Here is a 24,392-nt window from a genome sequence, read left to right on the forward strand (position 1 = left end):
GGCCTATATTCGCTGTATCAAACAGAACGTATCAGTGCTGCAACTGTATGTACCACTGTGAGCCAATCACAACAAGCAAAGGTTCAAAGGTTATACTGGAATAGACTTCCTCTCTGACTCTGGTCAATCTGAGCAGGCTTTTGACAGTGTAGATTCGGTTCCAGAACATTGTCTAATTTGCATGCATCAAAAGCCTGCTTGGATTGGCTGAGTTAGAGAGGCGTCCGAGCAGCATGGCAATGATTGGTGCAGGATCGAGTTGGAAAATTCGTTTTGTGGCAATATTCACACAATTTTCATTTAGCGGCGTATAAGACGACCAATTTTCGGTTGACTTTTTTTGTTTCAAAAGTCGTCTTAAGGGGCCGGAGAGATAGCATGGAGGTAAGGCGTTTGCCTTTCATACAGAAGGTCTGTGGTTCAAATCCCGGTGTCCCATATGGTCCCCCGTGCCTTGCCAGGAGCGATTTCTGAGCATAGAGCCAGGAGTAACCCCTGAGCACTGTCGGGTGTGACCCAAAAACAAAACAAAACAAAACAAAAATCAAAAGTCGTCTTATACGCCGGAAAATACGGTACTTCCTGCTTTTTTGAGTTTGTGCAATAAAAACTCAGCATTTTGGGGAGGGGGGTTGTACACAGTGCCCCACTGTGTGGAGTAGATGCTCCTACCAGCATAGTGCTTGACAATACAGTGGGTTTTTTTTTTTTTTTTCAGTTCAGAATACCTTTATTTATTGTTTTTTTTTGTTTGTTTGTTTTTTGGTTTTTGGTTTTTGGGCCACACCCTGTGACGCTCAGGGGTTACTCCTGGCTATGCGCTCAGAAGTTGCTCCTGGCTTCTTGGGGGACCATATGGGGCGCCGGGGGATCGAACCGTGGTCTGTCCTAGGCTAGCGCAGGCAAGGCAGGCACTTTACCTCCAGCGCCACCGCCCGGCCCCTACCTTTATTTATTTACTATTTAATTTCCAAGTGTTGATATTTTTCCACCCCATTCCTGTTTGTGATTGATTTCCATTTTCAAAGCATCAGAACCTGAGAAGACAGTTGATACAATTTCTATCAGGAAAATAATTTTGGTTTCTCTTATTATCCTTGGCTCATTGGGAGATCATAATTACAAATCAGGCTTCTAGGTTCAATTTTTGGATAAATTCTTAGATACTTAAATGGCTGGTGAGTTAATGACATGAGCAACCAGAGGTGCTATTAGCTTTTGATTGATGAAGCCACATGTTCAGCTTATATGGCAGATGCTGTTAATATCAGGCCTAGTAGGCCCATTCATCTGTCTGTGCCCAGCCTGTTTCAGTCATGAACTCGCTCAACAGATGGGGAATTTCATGGCCACAAATGGAATTGTTTATCCTCTCATTGTTCCTGTGTCAGCAATCAAACTAAATCCATTACCCACCAATAAAGGATCATTCTGCTGCCCATTCATCCTTGCAGGGAGCCAAGCTCTGTCAAGGGGATTTAGAGTTTTAGAGGGGATTAAAAAAACTAATAAGAAGTCACATGAAAATTAAGACCTAGAGAAGAGTTGAGTCTCTCATTCTAAACTGAAAGTTTTAAGAGGTTTAAAAGGAACCGTCTTGTAATCTGATCTTTTTTTAAACATAAGATATGCTCTGGGTACCCCTGCTTATGAATATTGCATAGTAAGTGTTGATAGCTTTATTATCTTACTTTTTAAAAGTCAGAAGCACTCACAATGGGCTTTGAAGAGGAAGGAAATGTCAGATTTGTAATGGAAAAGCTGCTACTATGTTAATGGTATTACTATTGGTAGAAACAATTTTTGTGGAGGCACATAGTGGTCTGTTCTTTATAAAGTAATTCCTCATTGGCTAAACTAGGGTGATCTTGTACAAAGATTCACAAGGGGGAGTCAAATTTTGGGTACCTCCCCAGGCTGCTTCCCTAACACACTTTTTTTTAAAAAAAAAAAGATCTTTATTTAAGCACCATAATTACAAACATATTTGTAGTTGGGTTTCAGTCATAAAAAGGACATCCCCCTTCACCAGTGCAACCTTAATGCCACCTATATCCCTCATCTTCATCTTCCTCCATCCCACTCCCTGTCTGAACTCAAGAGAGGCATTCTATTTCTCTCACTCACTAACATTGTCATGATAGTTGTTAGTATAATTATTTCTCTAACTGCACTCATCACTCTTTGTGGTAAGTTTCATATCATGGGCCGGTCCTTGAAGACCTCATCTCTATTGTCTCTGGGTATTATTGCAACACTGTCTTTTATTTTTCTTAAACCCTACAGATGAGACTATTCTCTCCCTCTGATTTTTGTTGTTGTTGTTTTGTTTTGTTTTTTGGTCACACCTGGCAGCACTCAGGGAATACTCCTGGCTCTACGCTCAGAAATCACCCCGGGCAGGCTCAGGGATCATATGGGATGCCTGAATTTGAACCACCGTCCTTCTGCGTGCAAGGCAAATGCTTTACCTCCATGCTATCTCTCTGGCATCTCTCCCTCTGACTTATTTCACTCAGCATAATAGTTTCCAAGTCCATCATGTATAGGAAAAATTCATGACTTCAGTTTTCCTGACATCTATATAGTATTCCATTGTGTATATGTACCACAGTTTCTGTAGCCATTTGTCTGTTGTTGGGCATCTGGGTTGTTTCCAGATTCTGGCTATTGTAAATAGCACCGCAATGAATATAGGCATGTAGAGGGCATTTTTTTTTTTTTTGTACTGTGTTTTTGTGTTCCTAGGGTATATTCCTAGGAGTGATATTGCTGGATCATATAATATCTCAATTTACAATTTTTGAGGAATATCTATATAGTTTTCTAGAAAAGCTGAACTAGATGGCATTTCTACTAGCAATGAATGAGAGTTCCTTTCTCCCCACATCCCAGCCAGCACTAATTATTCTTGTTCTTTGTGATGTGTGCCAAGAGATCAGTAGAATCTATGGTACTTCCTCCTCTCTCCCCTTCTCATCCTTCCCTTCTTTTCCCTTCCCTCCCCTTCTCTTTTTCCCTACCATTCCTTTCTTCCTTCCTCTCTTTATTCCTTTTTATAACATTCTGTATGTTTCAGGTCTATAATCTTGAAATATAAATTATGTTTGTTACTAGAATTCTAATTTCCATAAATAATACAGATATTTTGTTTTTACCCACTTTTCTCCTTCCTTTTCCCCCTATTCAGATTTTGTTTCTAAGGTATAAACATTTGTTTTGTAATTATTTTTGTATTTGGGTTTTTTTCCCCCAGTAGTTTGTCTTTTTACCTAGCATGTTGAGTGAAATCTACAGTGTTTTTTTTTTCTTTTTCTTCTTTTACCTTACTTCAGAAACATAATGCCCTAAGGCAAAGTCATGATCAGATGATTTGTGTTTTATCGCAAGGATTCTAGAATAAAGAAGGAATTATAGGGCTCTAGGTCCTGGGTTCAATTCCTGGGTGTAGAGTGGAGGGTGGGGCAGGAGACTGGGAGACCTTTTAAAAAGATAAGTGACAGCTGTAATTTATCAGGGTGAAGAGTTGTGAGCCTGAACCAAGGAGCAGGGAAAAAAAGTTGAATGGTTGAATGGAAGGAGGTAGTTGCTGAATAGTAAGTTTTGGAAGGAAGAGGCAGAAAAGTATCTCCCAGAGGCTCTGAGTCCCCTGTCTGGAAGAGAACATGGAGTATGGTCCTTGACTTCCTTCAGCATGTCCAAGTCTGGGAGGAGCTTCTTATGTTTGTTTGTATCTTGTTTTGGGGGCCATACCTGGCAGTGCTCAGGGGTTACTTTTAACTCTGCGCTCTGAAAGGGTTTGTTGCATGCAAGGCACACACGATGTGCTATTGCTCTGGGGAGAAGTTTCTTTTTCTTACTTTCTTTCCTTCCTCTTTTGATGAAACATTCTCTTCTAGGTCACAAATACTTTTGGATTCCTACTGTGAGTGGATAACTGTGCATAGTGCTTAAAGGATATTTGAGAGACTTTCCTCGGCTAACAGAAGTCATTCAAGAGTAGCAAATATGGCACCAGGGAAAATGGGGTCATGAAAGCCTTAAGACTAAATACTGTCCTTGCCACTTACTGTATGGAGTTGGGTGATTTTAAAAACAACCTGGCTGAGGGGCTGGATTGATAGTACAGGGATAGGATATTTGCCTTTTCATGTGGAAAACCAGGGTTTGGTGTTTGTCTTTTCATGTGGAAAACCAGGGTTTGATTCCCACCACCCATATGGTCCCCTGAGCCTGCCAGAAGTGATTCCTAAGTCAGAGTCAGGAATAAGCCCTGAGCATTGTCAACTGTGGCCCCAATAGAAGAACAAAGAAAAAAAGTTTTTTGTTTTTTGTTTTTTTTGGTTTTTGGGTCACACCCGGTAACACTCAGGGGTTACTCCTGGCTATGTGCTCAGAAGTTGCTCCTGGCTTGGGGGACCATATGGGACACGGGGGGATCGAACCGTGGTCCATCCAAGGCTAGCGCAGGCAAGGCAGGCACCTTACCTTTAGCGCCACCGCCAGGCCCAAAGAAAAAAAATTTGACTGAGGGGCTGGAGAAATTGTACAGCTTGCCTAGCCCAAGGTTGACCTAGGTTAGACCTTAGCATGTCACATAACCCCTAAGCATTGCCAGGAGTGATTCCTGGGTACAGAGCCTGGAGTAATCCCTGAGTATCACTAGATGTGGCCTCCAAACAAGGCAAACAAAAATCCTGACCGATCTTAATCTCTTTATCTGTTTGTTTATTGTGGTTTGTTTTGGGGTCATACTTAGAGCTGCTCTGGGTCTTCCCTGGCTATGTTCAGGAGGCCACGTGGTGATGGGGATTGAATTTGCTTTTATCTCCAATATGCAAAGTATGTGCTCAGCCTGTTGAGTTGTCTCTCTGGTCCAAAGTTTCTTCATCTGTACCAGAATAAGAATAGCAATGTTTCTCTTATAGCGGGCAAGTCTTTGATAAAGAGCCTGGTAGGGGCCGGGCGGTGGCGCTAGAGGTAAGGTGCCTGCCTTGCCTGCGCTAGCCTAGGATGGACAGCGGTTCGATCCCCCGGCGTTCCATATGGTCCCCCAAGCCAGGAGCGACTTCTGAGCGCATAGCCAGGAGTAACCCCCTGAGCGTTACCGGGTGTGGCCCAAAAACCAAAAAAAAAAAAAAAAAAAAAAGAGCCTGGTATAGGTTTAAGGTTCAACAAATTAATCCATAAAAACATTACTTTTTAGTTTATTATCCTTAGCAGCTTTTTTTTTTTTTTTTTTTGGGTTTTTGGGTTTTTGGGCCACACCCGGCAGTGCTCAGTGGTTACTCCTGGCTATCTGCTCAGAAATAGCTCCTGGCAGGCACGGGGGACCATATGGGACACCAGGATTCGAACCAACCACCTTTGGTCCTGGATCGGCTGCTTGCAAGGCAAACACCGCTGTGCTATCTCTCCGGGCCCTCCTTAGCTGCTTTAATAGATTGCTATGGGGTATTTTTTGTGTGTAGTTTTTGTTTGTTTATTTGTTGTTTTTTAATTTGGGGTATGAGAGGAGAGTTTGTGCCACAGCTGGGGGGAAGGAGTCACATGCAGTGTCAGGGATTAAATGAAGAAACCAGAGTTGGCTACATGAAAGGCAGGCACTTTTGAGCCTTGGCACTATCTCTCAGGCTACAAATGATTGCAGTTCATGAGTTGATAAAAATAGAAGATCAAGGGGCCGGAGAGATAGCACGGAGGTAAGGCGTTTGCCTTTCATGAAGAAGGTCATCGGTTCGAATCCCGCATCCCATATGGTCCCCCGTGCCTGCCAGGAGCAATTTCTGAGCATGGAGCCAGGAGTAACCCCTGAGCACTGCCGGGTGTGACCCAAAAACCACCCACCCACCCCCACACACACATACACACAAAATAGAAGGTCAAGAGCTTGGTTACAAAGTATTGCTAAATGTCAGTTCCTATAATCATTCTTAGTCTCCAGTCCTAAAGGAGTCTCTTCTTGTAGAACCCCCATTTCTCCTTTCTCCAAAGCCACATTCCCTTTTCTCCTCTGGGTACCTATTTTGTCAATTTCCTTAGCTATGTACTAAATATAAAATGTTAAAATGAGATTAAAAAAAGAAAACTAGCCTATTTCTATTTAGGTGTCTACTTCTGTCTGTTGCCACTGTTTGGTCATCTCTTCGCTTATGTTATTGTGCAATATTCATTGCTTATATATAATATAATATAATATGCTACATATATAGTAAATATACTACAGTATAAATACACTATAAATATATATGCTACATATATAGTATATATGATAGTAAGTTTAATTTCCTCAATAAATATTCCAAAAGTTATTGTGGACTAATATGCAGAACTGCAAAGATCTTTGAGGTTTTCATCAGAAGAGCAAAACTAGACCCTTGGAAGTTAGCTTGACAGTAGAAAGCCTCATGCTCCATCCCAGTGAAGAGATCGGCCCCTCACAGACACTGATGACCAAAGAACAACCCATAAAAAGGAAACTTGTATTTCTATTTTGTTCTCTTAAGTTTTTTAAGCCAGCACAACTGAAGACTAGGGATGTGATAACACGTGTAGCCTATAGAGAATTCTAGAAGGGGGAAAAATGGTATAGGATGTGGATTTATTCATTTATAGTTTCAGTTAAGAGGCATCAGTATAACTTTGACGTTGTATCTTTTTATTGGGAAATTTATTTATTTTGAAATCAACTAGTTTTATTTAGGAAATATGAGAGGAGAAGAGGCCCATACAGAAGGAAAATTATAGGGAACTGGAAGATAGTACAGAGAGGGGAGCACTTGACTTGTATATGGTTAACTGGGTTCCTTGAGGCCTGTCAGGAGTAATTCTTGAGTACAGAGCCCGGAGTAAGGCCTGAGTATGGCCAGATATGGCCTAAAAACAAACAAGAAAGGGAAATAATATAATTAGAGCTGGGATGTGGATGGCTTCAGAATAGAGTGACTCATTTATTTATTTAGAGAGATTTATTTGAAAAATTTAATCTATTCCTATGAACTGATCAATTATGGTTACAGGAAAATCAGTGAATTTTTTCAGATTGGCATAAAGAGTTCAGTCTGGTTCATCCATATGAACTTTAATTTCTTACTGTTCAGCACTACCGCAAATTGAATTTGTTCAATTAGTTGTGGGGTCATACAATGGTGCTGACTAATCATACTAGGAAGTGAACCCAGAGCCTACCGTATGTCTGGCACATACTTTATCACTTGAGTCACACTCCAATCCTACTATTTATTCTGAGAGAAATAAAATGGAATGGAGGAAAGCAATACTTAAAACAATAATGGAATATATGTAATTTGACTCAATAACTTGAATCATTAAAAATCCATATTCTAGGGCCCAGAGAGATAGCACAGCGGTGTTTGCCTTGCAAGTAGCTGATCCAGGACCAAAGGTGGTTAGTTCAAATCCCGGTGTCCCATATGGTCCCCCGTGCCTGCCAGGAGCTATTTCTGAGCAGACAACCAGGAGTAACCCCTGAGCAATGCCGGGTGTGGCCCAAAAACCAAAACAAACAAAAAAATCCATATTCTAGGGGGCCATAGAGATAGCATGGAGGTAGGGCGTTTGCCTTGCATGCAGAAAGACGGTGGTTCAGATCTCGGCATTCCATATGGTTCCCTGCACCTGCCAGGGGCGATTTCTGAGAGTAGAGCCAAAAGTAACCCCTGAGCGCTGCCGGGTGTGACCCCCCAAAAATCCATATTCTCATGTAAAATTTCAAATTATGTATTAATTTAAGAAATTAATTTATGGGCCAGAATGATAGTACAGTGGGTATGAACTCGCTTTGCATGTGACTCATGTGGGTTCAATCTTGGTATCCCAAATGGTCCACAGAGCTTGCCAGGAGTGATCCCTGAACCAGAGCCAACAATAAGTCCTGAGCACTAATAGGTGTGGCCCAAAAATTAAACAAAAGAAAAAAGAAATTTATTTTTTACCAAGTAAGTCACATATATTATTCATAATTCATTACCACTTTATTGGTAGGGGTAAAATCTATAAGAAATTTTAATGTTCTATAATGAAGATAAATGATCACATTCCTATATAATACATACCGTTTTTTGTTTGTTTTGTTTTGGGGCCACAGCTTGTAGCGCTCAGGGGCTACTCCTGGCTCTGCACTCAGAAATCACTCTTGGCAGGTTTGGGGGACCATATGGGATGCCAGGAATCAAACCCAGGTCCATCCTGGGTCTGCTACATGCAAGGCAAATGCCTGACTGCTGGCCCCTCAACACATAACTTTTAAGATAATGGAGATGAAGTTGTGGTAATATAAAAAATACTTCAAATAGTGTGCCACCGAAATGAAAAAAAGATTGAAAGGAGATATACCAATTAATAACAGCTGTGTTTAGGTAATGGTAGGCTGGTATCTCTCTCTTTTTCTCTCTCTGGTTATGATTATTTATTATTTTGATTTGAGAGTCACAATCATCTATGTTCATGGCTTAGTCCTGGTTCTGCCACCAGGGATCGATCACTCCTGACAGTGCATGGGGGACATATGTGGTACTGGGAATTGAACCTGGGCCAATCTGCTCTTCTTTCTGAACCAGTCCGGTTTCTAATTATTTCAATCATTTTTCCATGTTATAATCAGAAACCAATTCAAATCGTCTAAATTTAAAAACTAGTCTTTCAAGCCAGAAAGAATGAAACCAGATTACTTTAAAGTTACCTGTCCTATTCAGCCATTTATGATGGATTTTACCTGGAGTAAAACTTGGTCACTCGTAGCTGCTTGTAGGGGGTAGGCATTTAGTTGGGAAGACAATGAAATTGCAGTCTAAGAAATGAGGCCCTCCCACCGCAGCTGCAGTAATTCAACCTTGGGCTTCAAAAACCAATTTCGGTCCTTTCAGATTGGAGTCCTCTAGAGACGCCTCTTGAAGGCTATTGTGATGGTGAAGGCTGGGATGTGGCCCGGCTTCCTCAACAGCTCCCAAAGGACAAGGGCAGCTGTCTGCTTGCGTGGGGTTGCTGGTCATCAGAGACAGAGCAGCCTGTGCAATGCTGACCCAGGGGTGAACACTCGCTTTCTTTTGCCCAGTCCCCGGAGGCGACAGTCCCTCATTAGGGTACAGTTTCTAATCTAAACAACATTAATCTTTCTCGGGGTTAAAAGGCCAGTAGAGCAACTGTGCTTGCTCTCCACCCCTTTCCTTTCACTGTCACTTTCCACTTTTTTTTTTTGAGCAGACTTACTTTACTGCTCAGAGAGAAAAACTCCCCACAGCTATATTCATAGCTATGCAAGTGCCACGTTCCAAACAGTCCTCCCTGCATGTGAAGAAGGGACGAGTCTGTACAATATGTCAGTTCTGCATTTTGGACACTTGGCAATAATCACAGAAACATAATTTACTGAAAACAAGTTAGTATTTTGTTATATGGCATACGTATTAGGTATAAGCATGGATTTTAAATGAAAATGCCACTCTATGAAAGTAATACAAAATTTTGAATACTCTTGTTCTTTTTGGCCCACACCTGGTGGTGCTCAAAGGCTTTTCCAAGCACAGTACTCCAGTAGCTTTCCAGTTGCTCAAGGTACCATAGAAGTAGGGATCTACATAGGACTCCAGCAAGCAAAACATGCTCCTCAGCTCTGGAGCTATCTCCCCAGCAATTTGAATATTATTGCCATAGCAACTAAATTAACACATATTTAATATGTATTCTAATATGCATACATATTTAAGAGCTGTGAATCTTAAGACCCTTTCAATCTTTTAAAGAAAATAACTAGAAAAAAAATCAGAGTTAACGTGAAAAACTGCATTGTTGTCTCAGAAATCTCAAACTGTTTAGAAATGGGTCTATTCTCTTCTTCCATACTCTTGATTCCTGATAAGTCAAGAAACACATATTACCTATATATAGTCTCAAATTGTAAGGACTAAAATGATGGGCATTAATATATATATTTTACCCCCCTTTAATATATTTTTAAAAGTCTTCTTAAATTTGTTTCTTTATTCTTTTTTTGTTTGTTTGTTTGTTTTTGGCTCTACTCTCAGAAATCGCTCATGGCAGGCTTGGGGGACCATATGGAATGCCGGGATTTGAACCACAGTCCTTCTGCATGCAAGGCAAATGCCCTGTCTCTATGCTATCTCTCCGGGTCCTGTTTCTTTATTCTTAACCTTTAAATTTTTCCTCTGCAGTCATTACCAGTATGAATACCAAACAAGTCTTGAGAGTGAGTCATGTTTAGATATATGGCTACTGGTAGTCAAAACATCAAGCATTTAAGAGAGACAGACACTATTATATCTCAAATTATTTTACATTACATTTCCCAAGAGCAATTATTTCACACTGAGGCCTAGGTCATACACCAAATCCAGTCATAGACATTCAAACTGGAAAAAGTTATGGTTGAATTAAAGGTTCAGATAGATCAAGGAATTGGAGCAAAGTCAGAGTCTTTCATCCCCAGTTATATACCAATGCCATGTCACCTGGCAGAATATATTACAAGAGTTATAGAACTTACCTAGACTCTGTGTGCGTGTGTGTTTGAGAGAGAGAAAGAGAAAAAGGCACATATAAGTTTTTGTTATACTCAGTATATTCTGAGATATTCACTAAAAAAATTTCACTAATGTTTCCTTAAGAATTTTATATTGACTGGGGCCGGAGAGATAGCACAGCGGTAGGGCGTTTGCCTTGCACGCTGCCAACTCCGGACAGACTTTGTTTTAATCCTTGCATCCCATATGGTCCCCTGAGCCTTCCAGGAATGATTTCTGAGTGCAGAGCCAGGAGTAACCCTTGAACACTGCCAATGTGACTCAAAAACCAAAAACCAAACCAAACCAAAACAAAAAAAAAACCTTAGATTGGTATGGTTTTGCTGTTCTCTACTTTATTCACATAACTTTCAGCATCCACAGTTCTGAAAAATTGAGAATTTTTATTACATCCAATCTGCAAGGCATAGCTAAAATTTGATTGATTTTGTCTTATGCTTTCTTTTTTTGGCCCTTGTATATCCATGGAATAATGTATTTGAATGCTATTCAGAAATAAATATAATAAGACTATCTAAATATAGAAAAGGTATCTGATATATTATATATTACATCTGCACACAAAATGACTAGGAGAGCATATCTTTTGAGTGGGATAATATGAACAAATTTTTTTTTTGGGGGGGTGCACACCTGGTGACACTCAGGGGTTAATCCTGGCTATAAGCTCAGAAATCACTCCTTGGCTTGGGGGACCATATGGGACGCTGGTGGATGGAACCGTGGTCCAACCTAGGCTAGCGTGGGCAAGGCAGACGCCTTACCACTTGTGCCACTGCTCTGGCCCCCCAATTTTTTTTTGTTTTGTTTTTGGGCCACACCTGGCGGCGCTCAGGGGTTACTCCTGGCTGTCTGCTCAGAAATAGCTCCTGGCAGGCACGGGGGACCATATGGGACACCGGGATTCAAACCAACCACCTTTGGTTCTGGATCGGCTGCTTGCAAGGCAAACGCCGTTGTGCTATCTCTCTGGGCCCCCCAAATATTTTTTTAATTGACCATTGTATTGTCTGTTTTGGGTACTGAACATGTTTTACATTTATGGCCAGAGAAAACTCCCAATAAACATTATTTAGAAGTTGTTCTTGGACTGTCCTAATAATGAGAATGTATGAGGGAAATGGAAAGCCTGTTTAAAGTACAGGCCGGGTTTGGGTGGAGAGGAGGGAGATTTGGGACATTGGTGATGGGAATGTTGCACTGGTGATGGGTGGTGTTCTTTACATGACTGAAACCCAAACACAATCATATATGTAATCAAGGTGTTTAAATAAAATAAAATATATATATATAAAAAGTTGTTCTTGGGCTGAAGCAGTGGCGCAGTGGTAGGGCGTTTGCCTTGCACACTGCTGACTTAGGACAAACCATGGTTCCATCCCCCGGCATCCCATATGGTCCCCCAAGTCAGGAGCGATTTCTGAGCACATAGCCAGGAGTAACCTCTGAGGGTCACTGGGTATGGCCCAAAAACCAAAAAAAAAAAAAAAAGTTGTTCTCATGTAGCCATAGTTATTATACAGTGGGTAGGAATTTGCCTTGCATGCAGTTGACCTGGGCTTGATTCCTGGCATCCGAAATGGTTCCCCAAGAAACCCCTCCCCCTTATTAATTCCTGAGTGCAGAGTCAGGAATAACCCCTGAGCATCACTGAATATAGCCAAAACATCCCCCACACTCACACAATAGATGTTCTTGGGCTGGAGAAAGTGCTTGCCTTGCATTGTAGATAACCTGGGTTTGATTTCCAGAACCCCATGTGATCCTCCTGAACATAGTCAGGTATGACCTCAAAACTGAAAATAAAGTAATATGAAAGTTGTTTTTAAAAATCACAAGAAAAAATGTTTACAAAATAGACCTGAGCAACTTGAATGGAGACTTAATGTCTTTTTAAAATAATTTGAACGTACACATTGATTGTTTGATACAATTATATAACATTGCTTATTCATGGAAAACATGAATAAATGCACTTCAATGTGTCAGCCTTCATGATGGAAGATGAATCACAGAAGCTTCTGTTGTAGCAGCCTGGGAATTCAGATAGTCATGTTTCTTAGAGTGGACTTGCTGAAGTCTGCCAACTGCTAAACTTCTTGCTTTTGAATGAGTTTATTTTGGCTTCTAGAAAAACCTTTCTAAAGAGGAAATTGCCAGGTTTTCCTCAAAAGAACAATATATTCACAAGAAAATCAATCTCCTATTTTTTATACTATAGGATTTATTTTGCCTTTCAATTATTAGCTACTTGTGTGTGTGTTTGTTTGTTTGTTTTTAGGTTTTGTTTGATTTGGATTTTGGCATACTTCCTGGCTTTGCTCAGGACTTACTCCAGGCTTTGTCCTCAGGGGTCACTCCTAGTGGTACTAGAGGACTATAGGATAGCAGGGATCAAAGTGGTGTCAGCCGCATGTAAAACAAGTTCCTTATATTTCCTGTACCTTCTGTCTTTGGCCAAAGTTATTTGTGATTTTGTAAAATAAATTGACTCTGACCTAAAGTGATATTTTTGTCTTTTCTAAGTCATTCCTTAGACTTCTTTTAAAATTAGAAAACATATGCTGCTTAATAATCAAATCCAAACAATGCAAACATTCAAAAATAAAAAATGCAAGTTGTGACTAATAAAAAAAACCCTAGTCTAGGGTTTTAGCTACGACCTGCACAACTATCATAGGCTCCATCCTAAGATCAGCGCAAAGACCAAGACCACCAAACACAGAAGACGGATTAAAATGATACTGAGGGAACAGAACGTCTAGAACCACAAAGAAAAGCTTCATCATAAGTTCCACCCCTTGACCTGTGCAGATACCGAGATCTCAAGATACAGAGATCTGATTTTAACACCCAGGACGAAGAAGTCTTTCAAACACCACGAAAGCACCAAGGGGAGAGTAAATAAACCTGAACGGAGTCTATAGTTAATCCCATGACAATATACTCCAAGGGTGGAGAAACCCCATATCTCTTAGGCCAAGGGAATTCCTTTTCGAATGACCCCAATATTTACAGTGCCTGTGCAGGAGGGAAAAAAAAAAGCACAAAACAATTTTTTTTTATATCTATCTAGGTTTTGTCGATTTCTTCGTTTTGGTATGATTACTCAAGTTGTTGTCTACATTTATATTTATTTATTTATTTATTTATTTTCTTCTTTTCTTTTTCTTTAGGTGCTATGCCATGTTTTTTTATCTCAAGACCACGGCTTTATTGGTGCTTATCTTTATTGTTGGAGTGCTTACTGGATATTTTATTTGACACTTCTTTTTGTACTGTTGAGGTTTTTCACCTTTTTTTCCCCTTGGTCTCTCAAACGGATGATGAGAGCCTCTAGTCTAGAAGGACTCTGCCCATTTTCGATGTCTTTGATTTTTACCCCAGTTTATCACTTTTCTCTTCTTCAAACAAAACCACATAACTGGAACTATCTAGTACCGCCTCCCAGTTAGAGGAGGAAACAAGACCAAAACAGGTGCAGGACCACTAAGTAGTAAGCTAGGCTCAGAGAGGACCACGTACGTATTCTAGCAGCTCTGGGGGTGAGGGAGGAGGATATGGGAGGTAGGATGGGAACAGAGGTGTAGGGAAGATAATTTGGTGATGGGAATCCCCCTGATATTATGTTAATATGTACCTAAAATATTATTGTCAACAATATGTAAGCCACTATGATCAAAATAAAAATTATATTTAAAAAAATGAAAGTATTGGGCCGGAGAGATAGCATGGAGGTAAAGATATTTGCCTTGCATGCAGAAGGTTGATGGTTCGAATCCTGGCACCCCATATGGTCCCCTGAGCCTGCCAGGGGCAATTTCTGAGCATAGAGCCAGGAGTAACCCCTGAGCGCTGCCGGGTGTGACCCAAAACCCAAAATAAGTAAATAAATAAATAAATAAAAGCAAAAACATAGTATGTCCTCTTAATTATGCTTTAAATTCCATTCTCTAGTCATACAATGTAATATTTTGATGTGCATCCTTTTTTTCTAGATACTTTAGAAAGTAAAAATCAAACCATATTAATATAGAGTTGTTCTGTTACATTTTTCAAATTTAAGTATCATGGGCATATATATTTCAATAGACTTATTCCATTGTTCTCCCTCCCTTCTTTCCCCTGTTTTTGTTGTCGTTGTATGACAACAAATAATAATCCTCATGCCTGAGGGTCACACACTTAATTTTAGTACTTGCTGTAGTCACACACTTTGGTATGATTCACCCCTGGTGATAATGTTGGACATCTTAACTGATGGTGCCACTGTAACCACCCTAAGTGACGAGGGGTTGTGCAAGGGATGGAATTTGCAATCTCAGTTCTGCTATGGAGGTGCTTATGCTGAGCCACCTCCCCAGACCACTTCCCTCATTCTTATTAACAGCACGGTAGCATTTTATTATTTAATATATTATTCATTTATTATATACTTTTTTTGGGGGGGCCACACCCGGTGGTGCTCAGGAGTTACTCCTGGCTGTCTGCTCAGAAATAGCTCCTGGCAGGCACGGGGGACCATATGGGACACCGGGATTCGAACCAACCACCTTTGGTCTTAGATCGGCTGCTTGCAAGGCAAATGCCGCTGTGCTATCTCTCCGGGCCCTATTATATACTTTTAATAAATATTTAGGTTTTATCATTTTTTTCTAATCTGAATCATAACACCTTGATTTACCAGGTTGTTTATTATACAGTCATTTCAGGCACTAAATACTCAAACACCAATCCTACCACCAGTGTGACCATTCATTCACCCATGTTCCCAATCTCTTGTCTTTCACCATAGCCTGTGTCCATGCAGGCACAAACAAATTTACTCTATGCTGCTTGATACCACATAAAGGCAACTGGAATAATTAAATCTTAGATCAACACATGCTAATCTGAAATGATTGCTATATCTTGCCAAGGTATAACTAAACTCAGTGTCTAAAGGTTTACTTGGCTGTGGTTTGGTGCTGTTGAGCCTTCTGTGCTACTGGTTAGGTTCACGGAAGTGGTAGGTTACTATGTAAATTTCTTATATTTCCTCTGATACTACTGGACTAACACTACAAGATATTGAGATATTTTATGGGCAGGATTAATATATCTAAAATAAATTAGGTGGCTGGGCAGTTTAATAAAATTAAGTCAAGAAGCTGAGCCCCATATGTCAGAGGGTGAGGGGTAGTATCAGGACCATTATTTTCCTCCTGAGCATGGCCAACAGTGGGCTAGTTCTATCTGTTTTTAACTATTGGATATTGTGGCCAGAAATATCCTTGCCATTTTTCTTTACATATCTGTGCTAGAATTTCCATAGGTTATTGTCTATTTTATATATGGTGTGGAGTAGCCTTCCTGGTAGGGGACAGCAATGTGGACCTATGAAATCTGGCTCATGCTCTAACATACTGGATGTTTCTTCAGGCCATTTTATGGGCATGAGTTGACTTTGAACATCAGGACAGTATCTGTTAGATATTCACACTCATATAAGATTTTTTAATCTTTTATTTTTTTATTTCATATGAGATAAGTTATGTACAGAGAGACTAGACAAATCTTTGACTAGGTCAACTTTTGTTTTTTAGTGAGTGTTACTTTGGTCAATAATTTTTGGCAATCCCCAGTAATTATTTCATTAAAAATGTTAATCAATACAGTTTCATTGACGCTTCAAACAGAGCAGATAGATCCTCTTCTGACTGAGGGCGTGGAGCAAGCTTGGTGACCCTTTCCTGAAAGAGTAAACAGAAAAAGTGTCTCAGAATTTTGTTAAGGTAGTTTGTATGTGTGACAAAGTTGTGTAGATTAACTTGGTGTTAATTAAGAATGACTTGATATAGACCATATCTTCAAAAATCATGTTTCTTGTTTCCTACTAGAAGATTCCCAACTCAGTTTTATCAAGTGGCATCTTTTTTTTTTTTTTTTTTTTTTTTTTTTTATAGAAAACCATTGCCATTGCCTTTTGGTCTGGCAATAGCATTTTGCCCAAATGCACAGAATCAAACCAACCGTGGGAGAAAAACACCTTCTATAATGACTGAATTGTGTCCTTCAGGAACCTTTGCCAGGTTCTCCTGGCAGAAATCACTGTCCCAGGTACAGCCTGTGCTGCCAAGGAAAATAAAACTATGGAGAACTTCAAAGATCATGTTTTGCAACTTGGACTTAAGGTGTATTCAAAAAGACTTCACTCGGATATTATTACCTTTCTGGATATAGACAAGTGACTCCTTTTAATAAATATTAACTAAGGCTTTACCTCTACCTTTTCAAATGAATTGAGCTATTTGTTTGATTGCTCCAGGGATTATTGAGTCAGCAGAAACCACTAGCATAGCCTTTTACTACTTAGATTCAAATAGGTGGTACCTGCATCCCTCTACGACAGAGGATTAACACTATTCTATGTCCAAATTTCTAAATCTAAATAAAAAAATTAAATGTAACAGTTTCTTGTTGTTTGGTTCCATTTTATTTTTTATGCGTTTCTCAGTTTAATTTCTTGAGATTAGGCATTAATTTTGAAGTATATGTGTTAGAAGAGGGACATTCTACAAGGGCAAGACTGTGTTAATTCTATGTTCATTTCTTTTTCTTTTTTGGGAGGGAGGGGGTCACAATTGGTGGCACTCAGGGGTTATTTAGAAATCTTTCCTGGCAGGCATGGGGGACCATATGGGATGCCAGCGTGCAAGGAAAATGACCTACCACTGTGCTACCACACTGAACATAATTCTATGTTCATTCTATTCTATGCCTACCACAGTGGCATACTTGGCACAAAGTACTAGGTGCTCATCAGTTATCGGTTTGGCTAATGTCAATGATAGAAGGGGGGGAGGGTAGCACCTCACTGTTACTCCCCACCCCCAACTTCCTGTTTTGCTTACCTTGAGAGGCAGACCTGTCCACATCTGGGAGGGTCTGTGGTTGCTAAGGAAGGGCTTGCCTCAAGGGGCAGGGGGAGGATAGATGGGGAGAGATTCTGCTGGAGGATTGAGGGGGATGCAGCAAGAGAGGTGAATGGCAGAAACAGGGAGATGTCAATAATAAACATGTTTTTCAACACCTCACAATTCATATATACAAGGCAGAGCAATGTCTCCCTTGCTTTACATTTTCCCTACTTTAGGAATGACACCAAGACACTCAGGCACAAATCTAGGAGTTAAACTTGATTTCTCTTTTCCTGGCTCAATAAGTTTAACTCTTCAGCATCTTGTCATATTTCCCTCGCTAATCTCATTATTTCTCTCCTGTTCCTCCAGAACTAAAGTACATCACTTTCATTCCTCAGTCTATTTGAAAGCTCTTGATGGTCTGTGATTACTTAAGAAGAGCTCATTTTCTTCATGATAACCAGATTGATTTTTTTCTTAGTATAAAACTGACATGTCATTCCCTTGATTAGTATTCTTTGATAATTTCCACTACAATTAGAACATGTCCATGACCACTAATGCCATCTGATCTTGTCCTCCTTCTTGCCTGAGCTATACCTCTTCTCAATGCATCTCACTCAGTCTCACTGGTCCATGTTCAGTTCACTGAAAAAGCTAATTTTCACCCTTTCTTCGAAGTGTTCCTTACTGCCTGGAATGTTTCTCCCAGATCTTCACGTAACTGCCTCTGGTTCTAATTAAAAACTTTCACTAATTACCCTTGCTGGAATTCTCTCCACATTATGTCCCATGTTATCACTAGCTCATTACTTGGGTTTTCTTCCATATCACTAATCATAACTAAAATCAATTCATGTTTATCATATCTATAGATTTGCTTAAATTTCTATTGTTTATCTCCATTCATGAGAATATAAGTTATATGAAAGATAAGTTTGTATTTGCTGGTTCACTATAGCTCACGTAGTAGATACCGAAATTCAATAATAATTTATCAGGTAAAGGGAAGAACAAAAATAAGGAAGAAAGCATAAAACATTTAAGATGAAATGGACCTAGATGTAAAGAATACAACATAAGAGTTAAAACTTTACAACTTTTAGAAGCAATTAGGGGAAAATATTTATAACACTGAATTTCTTATATATAACATCACAAACATAGGCAGCCGATTAAAAAAAAAAAGAAAAATTAGACTACAGCAAAGAGAAACTTTCATGCATAATCATTAGGAGAGTGAAAAGACATCTCACAAATGAGGACATCATAAGGGGTTAATATAATGCCAACAAACCGATCTTAAAAATTAGTAAGAGATTTGAGCATATATTTGTTCAAAGATACATAAATAACCAATAATTGTGTAAAGAGATGTTCAGATATTATTGGCCCATAGGGAAATGCAAGCTCAAATAGCAGTCACTACACAACTCTGATGATGGCTATTTAAAATGAACTAACTAGTGTTGGTGAAAATGTGGAGAAATTGACATTGTCAAGCATTATTGTTGGGAAATTTTTTTGCCACACCCATTTGATGCTTAGGGGTTACTCCTGGCTAAGCGCTCAGAAATTGCACCTGGCTTGGGGGGACTATATGGGATGCCAGGGGATCGAACCGCGGTCCTTCCTTGGATAGCGCTTGCAAGGCAGACACCTTACCTCTAGCGCCATCTCACTGGCCTCTATTGTTGAGAATGCAAAATGCTACAGCCTCTATGGGAAATTTTTTATGTAAATCATATGTCCCAAAAATTCTTTTCGTACACACTCAAAAGAAGTGAAACTATGAACCAGTACTTATAGCAGTAGTTTTCAAAGTAATTAAAAGGATGAAACAACCCATGTCCTTATGCAAATGACTGAATTAAAAAATACAGTGGTATGTCTATGGGAAAAATATTAGTCAACCAAGAAAAAGGAATTCTGACACAATGAAGGCATTATATTAAGATAGAGCAGACATAAATGGACAAGTACTATGCATATTACACTTACATGAGGAACTATAATAGGAAAATCCATAGGAATAGAGAGCATAATAAAAGACAGAATTTGGGGGCCAGAGCGATAACACGGAGGGTAGGGCATTTGCCTTATGTGCAGCCAATCCATGCTTAATTCCAAGCATCCCACACGGTCCCATGAGCCTGCCAAGAGCAATTTATGAAAGCAGAGCCAGGAGTAACCCCTGAGCATGGCTGTGTGTAGCCCAAAAGTTTAAAAAAAAAAAAAAAAGACTAAAGGTGTTGGTTGAATGGGAGAATAGGCTGTTTACCATTAAGCAATAGAGCAGAGTTTCTAGTTGGGATGATTGGAAGATTCTATAAATGAATACTGATAATGGTTATAAAACATTGTAAATATAATTAGTGACACTGAATGATCAACATAAAATGTGTAAAATGATAAATTTTGTCATATTTTACAATTAAATGAATAAAGAAGAAAGAATGGCTAAACAGATAGACAAGAGGTAGTGGACAATACTGATTAGTGTGGGTACAGATAAGGTAAACTTTGACTTACTAGTAGATTTCTTAGAGACCCTAAGAAATATTAAAACCCATAGCAAGGCAGAGATTTGCTCATGGTGACCTGTATGCATGTTTGTATGTCTGTGACACTGTAAGAGTTCAGCAATAGCTTAAGATTATCATCATATTTTCTTTCCTTTTTTGGGGGGGGCACACCAGGCAGCTCTCAGGTTTACTCCTGACTCTGTGCTCAAGGGTCACTCTTTTTTTTTTTTTTTTGGTTTTTGGGCCACACCCCGTGACGCTCAGGGGTTACTCCTGGCTATGTGCTCAGAAGTCGCTCCTGGCTTGGGGGACCATATGGGACGAACCGCGGTCTGTCCTAGGCTAGCGCAGGCAAGGCAGGCACCTTACCTCTAGCGCCAACGCTCAAGGGTCACTCTTGATGGGACCATATATGCTGGGAATTTGAATTGGGGTTGACCACATGCAAAGTATGCAAAGTATACAAGGCAAAAATGCTCACATTTTTCTATGTATAATGGAAACTAGACACCTGATGAGCTTTTAGACCTTTAAAATGATCCTGTTCGGGGCTGAGAAATAGCACAGAGGTTAGGCATTTTGTCTTGCATGCGGCCTACCCAGGACTGACAGTTGTTCAATTTCCGGCATCCCATATGGTCCCCCGAGCCTACCGGGGCAATTTCTGAGTGCAGAGCCAGGAGTAAACCCTGAGCATCGCAGGATATGACCCCAAAACCAAAAAAATAAAAAAAATTTATAAAATAAAATATATTAAAAAAGGGGCCGGGAAGGTGGCGCTAGAGATAAGGTGTCTGCCTTACCAGCGCTAGCGTAGGACGGACCGTGGTTCGATCCCCCGGCGTCCCATATGGTCTCCCCAAGCCAGGGGTGATTTCTGAGCTCATAGCCAGGAGTAACCCCTGAGCGTCAAATGGGTGTGGCCCAAAAACAAACAAACAAACAAAAAAATAAAATAAGGAGCTGGAGAGATAGCATGGAGGTAGGGCATTTGCTTTGCATGCAGAAGGACGGTGGTTCAAATCCTGGCATTCCATATGGTCCCACGGGCCTGCCAGGAGCAATTTTTGAGCATAGAGCCAGGAGCAACCCCTGAGCGCTGCTGGGTGTGACCCAAAAACCAAAAATAAATACATAAATAAAATAAAATAAATAAAATAAAATAAATAAAATGATCCTGTTCATCACTAATAAAGCAGTTGAGGACCCATGGATGCACTTTGGGCCAATCTGAGTGAATAATTCTTTCAGATTTCCAAACACTAATTGTTGGTTAGATGGAGGTAAGGACATACAATATTCGACATATCCTCAGTCATATAATCTGCCATACAAAAGCTAAGTTCTCAGCAATGCACTATTATTTATATACTTGTAAGATCGAAGGACACTGATTAACATAGGCACTGGCATAATTCAAACTACTACTTTTAGTGCATTCATAAAATAACAGCATTTCAGCTGGCCTATCTGCCAGCGAGTGGAAGGGCTCATTCTGGTAGACAGCTCTCCTCAGTAAGGCAGTGTTTTTATTTGAAATGTAAATGTTTCTTTCCAGAGGTTTCAGAAATCCAGCTTGGAGGACTCATTTATTCTTGCCTGTTCCCCAGGTAGCCTAGTTATGGCAGTTGGAAGCTTCTATACACAGGGCTGCTATTTGCTGCTACCACTACAGGCTGTGGTGTTTGGTTAAGAATACTGGCCTGGTTGTTCCTTGCAGAGAAAACTGATCCTGCACTGCTAAACATAAAAGAAGCTTTATCAACTGTTTAACTACATGAAATGACTTCTCTGGCAATGTTCTTTGTAGGAACCTGTATGCTTGTCTTAAATCATGTGGATACTAGTAAGTGAGGGTCAGTATATTACAGGTATAGAATTCTGAAGATGGCACAGCAGTCCTGTAAAATGTTCAGTTGCTAAAATAATGAAAAAAATAATAATAGTAATAACAACTGCAGCAACAATAACAACCACCACCAACAAAATCTTCATGGTAGTTCTTCATTTGTAAAATGAATAGCTTATTTCTAAGCATGATTATAAAATCTATAATACTAATCCCTTCTCTTTTTTCAAAATGGAATTCAAAATAGAACTAATGCTTATGTAATGAAAATGAACTGTTTCCCCTAATCATGGAACAACATCAAAGGGAGAAAAAGGGAACAAACATATTGGGGCTATTTAAAAAAAATATTTTAAAAAATCTTGGCTTTCTACTTTACTGACAAATGTTGCATTAAAAGAGTTAATGTTCCAGGGGCCGAAGAGATAGCACAGTGGCGTTTGCCTTGCAAGCAGCCGAATCAGGACCTAAGGTGGTTGATTCGAATCCCAGCCTCCCATATGGTCCCCTGTGCCTGCCAGGAGCTATTTCTGAGCAGATAGCCAGGAGTAACCCCTGAGCACCCGCGGGTGTGGCCCAAAAACAAAAACAAAAGTCAATGTTTCTAGTAAATTACTTTCTTAATTATTTTGTCTCAATAAACTCTTGCTATCTTTGATTTCTCAGGACAAAAGTGTGCTGAGGCATTTGAAGTAATATCTAATTAATTTGTATTCTTAGTGCATGGTCTCAAATGTTAGTCTGGATTTGTTGCTGTCTGGAACTGTTTCTGAAAAGGAAAAAGTGGAAATAAAACAATGTGGGTCAATGGCTCGAAAATGTATTGCCACCAACAATTAAATCACTGATATCATATAGCTTCATTTGAAAATCATGAAATATCGTTCTTAGAAACTGACAAAACACATTACTCCTAAATACTTTTCTTGGTGGAGCCAGCAGAACTTTCAGGCAATCCGTTGCATATAGGACAAGCTCTTTGGGAATCATGCTATAATAGCTACTGGAATCCTTGCAACTACTTGCTACTGGTACACCTGGCAGATTCCATGTTTGTCTAATAAGTGTAAGGAAAGTTCTCAGAAGTTACTACCATCAAGGTATTAAGTTCACCCAGATACTCATTCAATATGTTTACTAGTCCAGACTTGGCACAATAAAGGTTGATGAACAACAAATAGGTTGCCGCCCTCATAAATGTAGTATAGTCAGTCTGAACTTTGGGTAGACTTACTTTCATATCTATTTGATTTCTCTCTCTTTTTTTTTTTTTTTTTTGGTTTTTGGGCCACACCCAGTAACGCTCAGGGATTACTCCTGGCTATGCGCTCAGAAGTTGCTCCTGGCTTGGGGGACCATATAGGATACCGGGGGATCGAACCGACGTCCGTCCAAGGCCAGCGCAGGCAAGGCAGGCACCTTACCTCTAGCGCCACCGCCCGGCCCCATCTATTTGATTTCATATCCTCACCTGTATTTAAATGACCTTCACCTCTCCTGTTTTGGATAGAAATAAGTAAACATTGTGGGGGAGTGGTAAACACAGCCCACACCAAGGAAAGCTGAGTTCTCTATTGTATGGGAAGTTGAAATGGACATGGTCTCATGCCTATTAGAACAAGATAGGCATCTAGTCCAAAGCCAATGGATAAGAAACTCTTAAAATTTTTTAATTGCAGGGTAGCACAATGGTAAGGCATTTGCTTTGCCCCCTGCTGACCCAGGACGAACTTGGTTTGATCCTCTCATCCCATATGGTGATTCACCTGGTGACACTCAGAGGTTATTCCTGGCTCTGCGCTCAGAAATCGTTCCTGGCTTGGGGGACCATATGGGACGACAGGAATCGAACCCAGGTCTGTCTTGGATTAACCCCATGCAAGGCAAATGCCCTATCATTGCGTTATCGCTTCGGCCCCCTCAAATTTTGTAATTGCATTTTATTTTAGGTACAGTGGTTTACAATACCTTTGTTTGTTTGTTTGTTTTGGTTTTATTGGGCCACACTGGGTGATGCTCAGGGATTACTCCTGGCTATGTGCTCAGAAACTGCTCCTGGCTCGGGGGACCATATGGGATGCCAGAGATCAAACCCAGATTCATCCTGAATTGGCCACATGCAAGGCAAATGCCCTACTGCTGCACTATGACTCCAGTCCTGTTTATTTTGTTGTTGTTGTTGTTTACAATACTGTTAATGGGAGTTCTTGCATAAAATATTCCAGCACCACATCTTTTACCAGAATTTCTGCTTCCTTCTACCAGTGTTCCAGTGTCACCCTCCATCCTACTCACCCCCTCTCTTACCCCTAGCCTTTCTGCTAAAGACCAGTTAGCAGTTTCTGCTGCTTTGGATATTTGTTTTTCCCTTACTATGTTTTTTTTATGTCCTGAATATGAAAGGAATCATTCTGTATCTGTCTTTTCATATGACTAACTTTACTCAGTATAATATTATACTCCGTATAATACTCTTCAGATTCATTAGCATACCAGCAAATTGCATAATTTCATTTTTTTCTTATACTATAGTAGCAGTGTGTATATGTAGCATAGT

General features: G+C 40.0%; 1 protein-coding gene across 1 annotated transcript in view; it reads right to left on the minus strand.

The window, feature by feature from the left end:
- Window positions 1–16,109: 16,109 nt before the first annotated feature.
- Window positions 16,110–24,392, minus strand: part of ADHFE1 (alcohol dehydrogenase iron containing 1) — a 36,719-nt gene continuing 28,436 nt past the window's right edge. The window contains exon 14 of the mRNA XM_049781823.1: window positions 16,110–16,291. Within this exon, the coding sequence (XP_049637780.1) occupies window positions 16,208–16,291 (84 nt within the window). The 3' untranslated portion in view covers window positions 16,110–16,207. The remainder of the gene's footprint in view (window positions 16,292–24,392) is intronic.

This window comes from Suncus etruscus, chromosome 10, assembly GCF_024139225.1.
Source record: "Suncus etruscus isolate mSunEtr1 chromosome 10, mSunEtr1.pri.cur, whole genome shotgun sequence".
Taxonomy (NCBI): Eukaryota; Metazoa; Chordata; class Mammalia; order Eulipotyphla; family Soricidae; genus Suncus; species Suncus etruscus.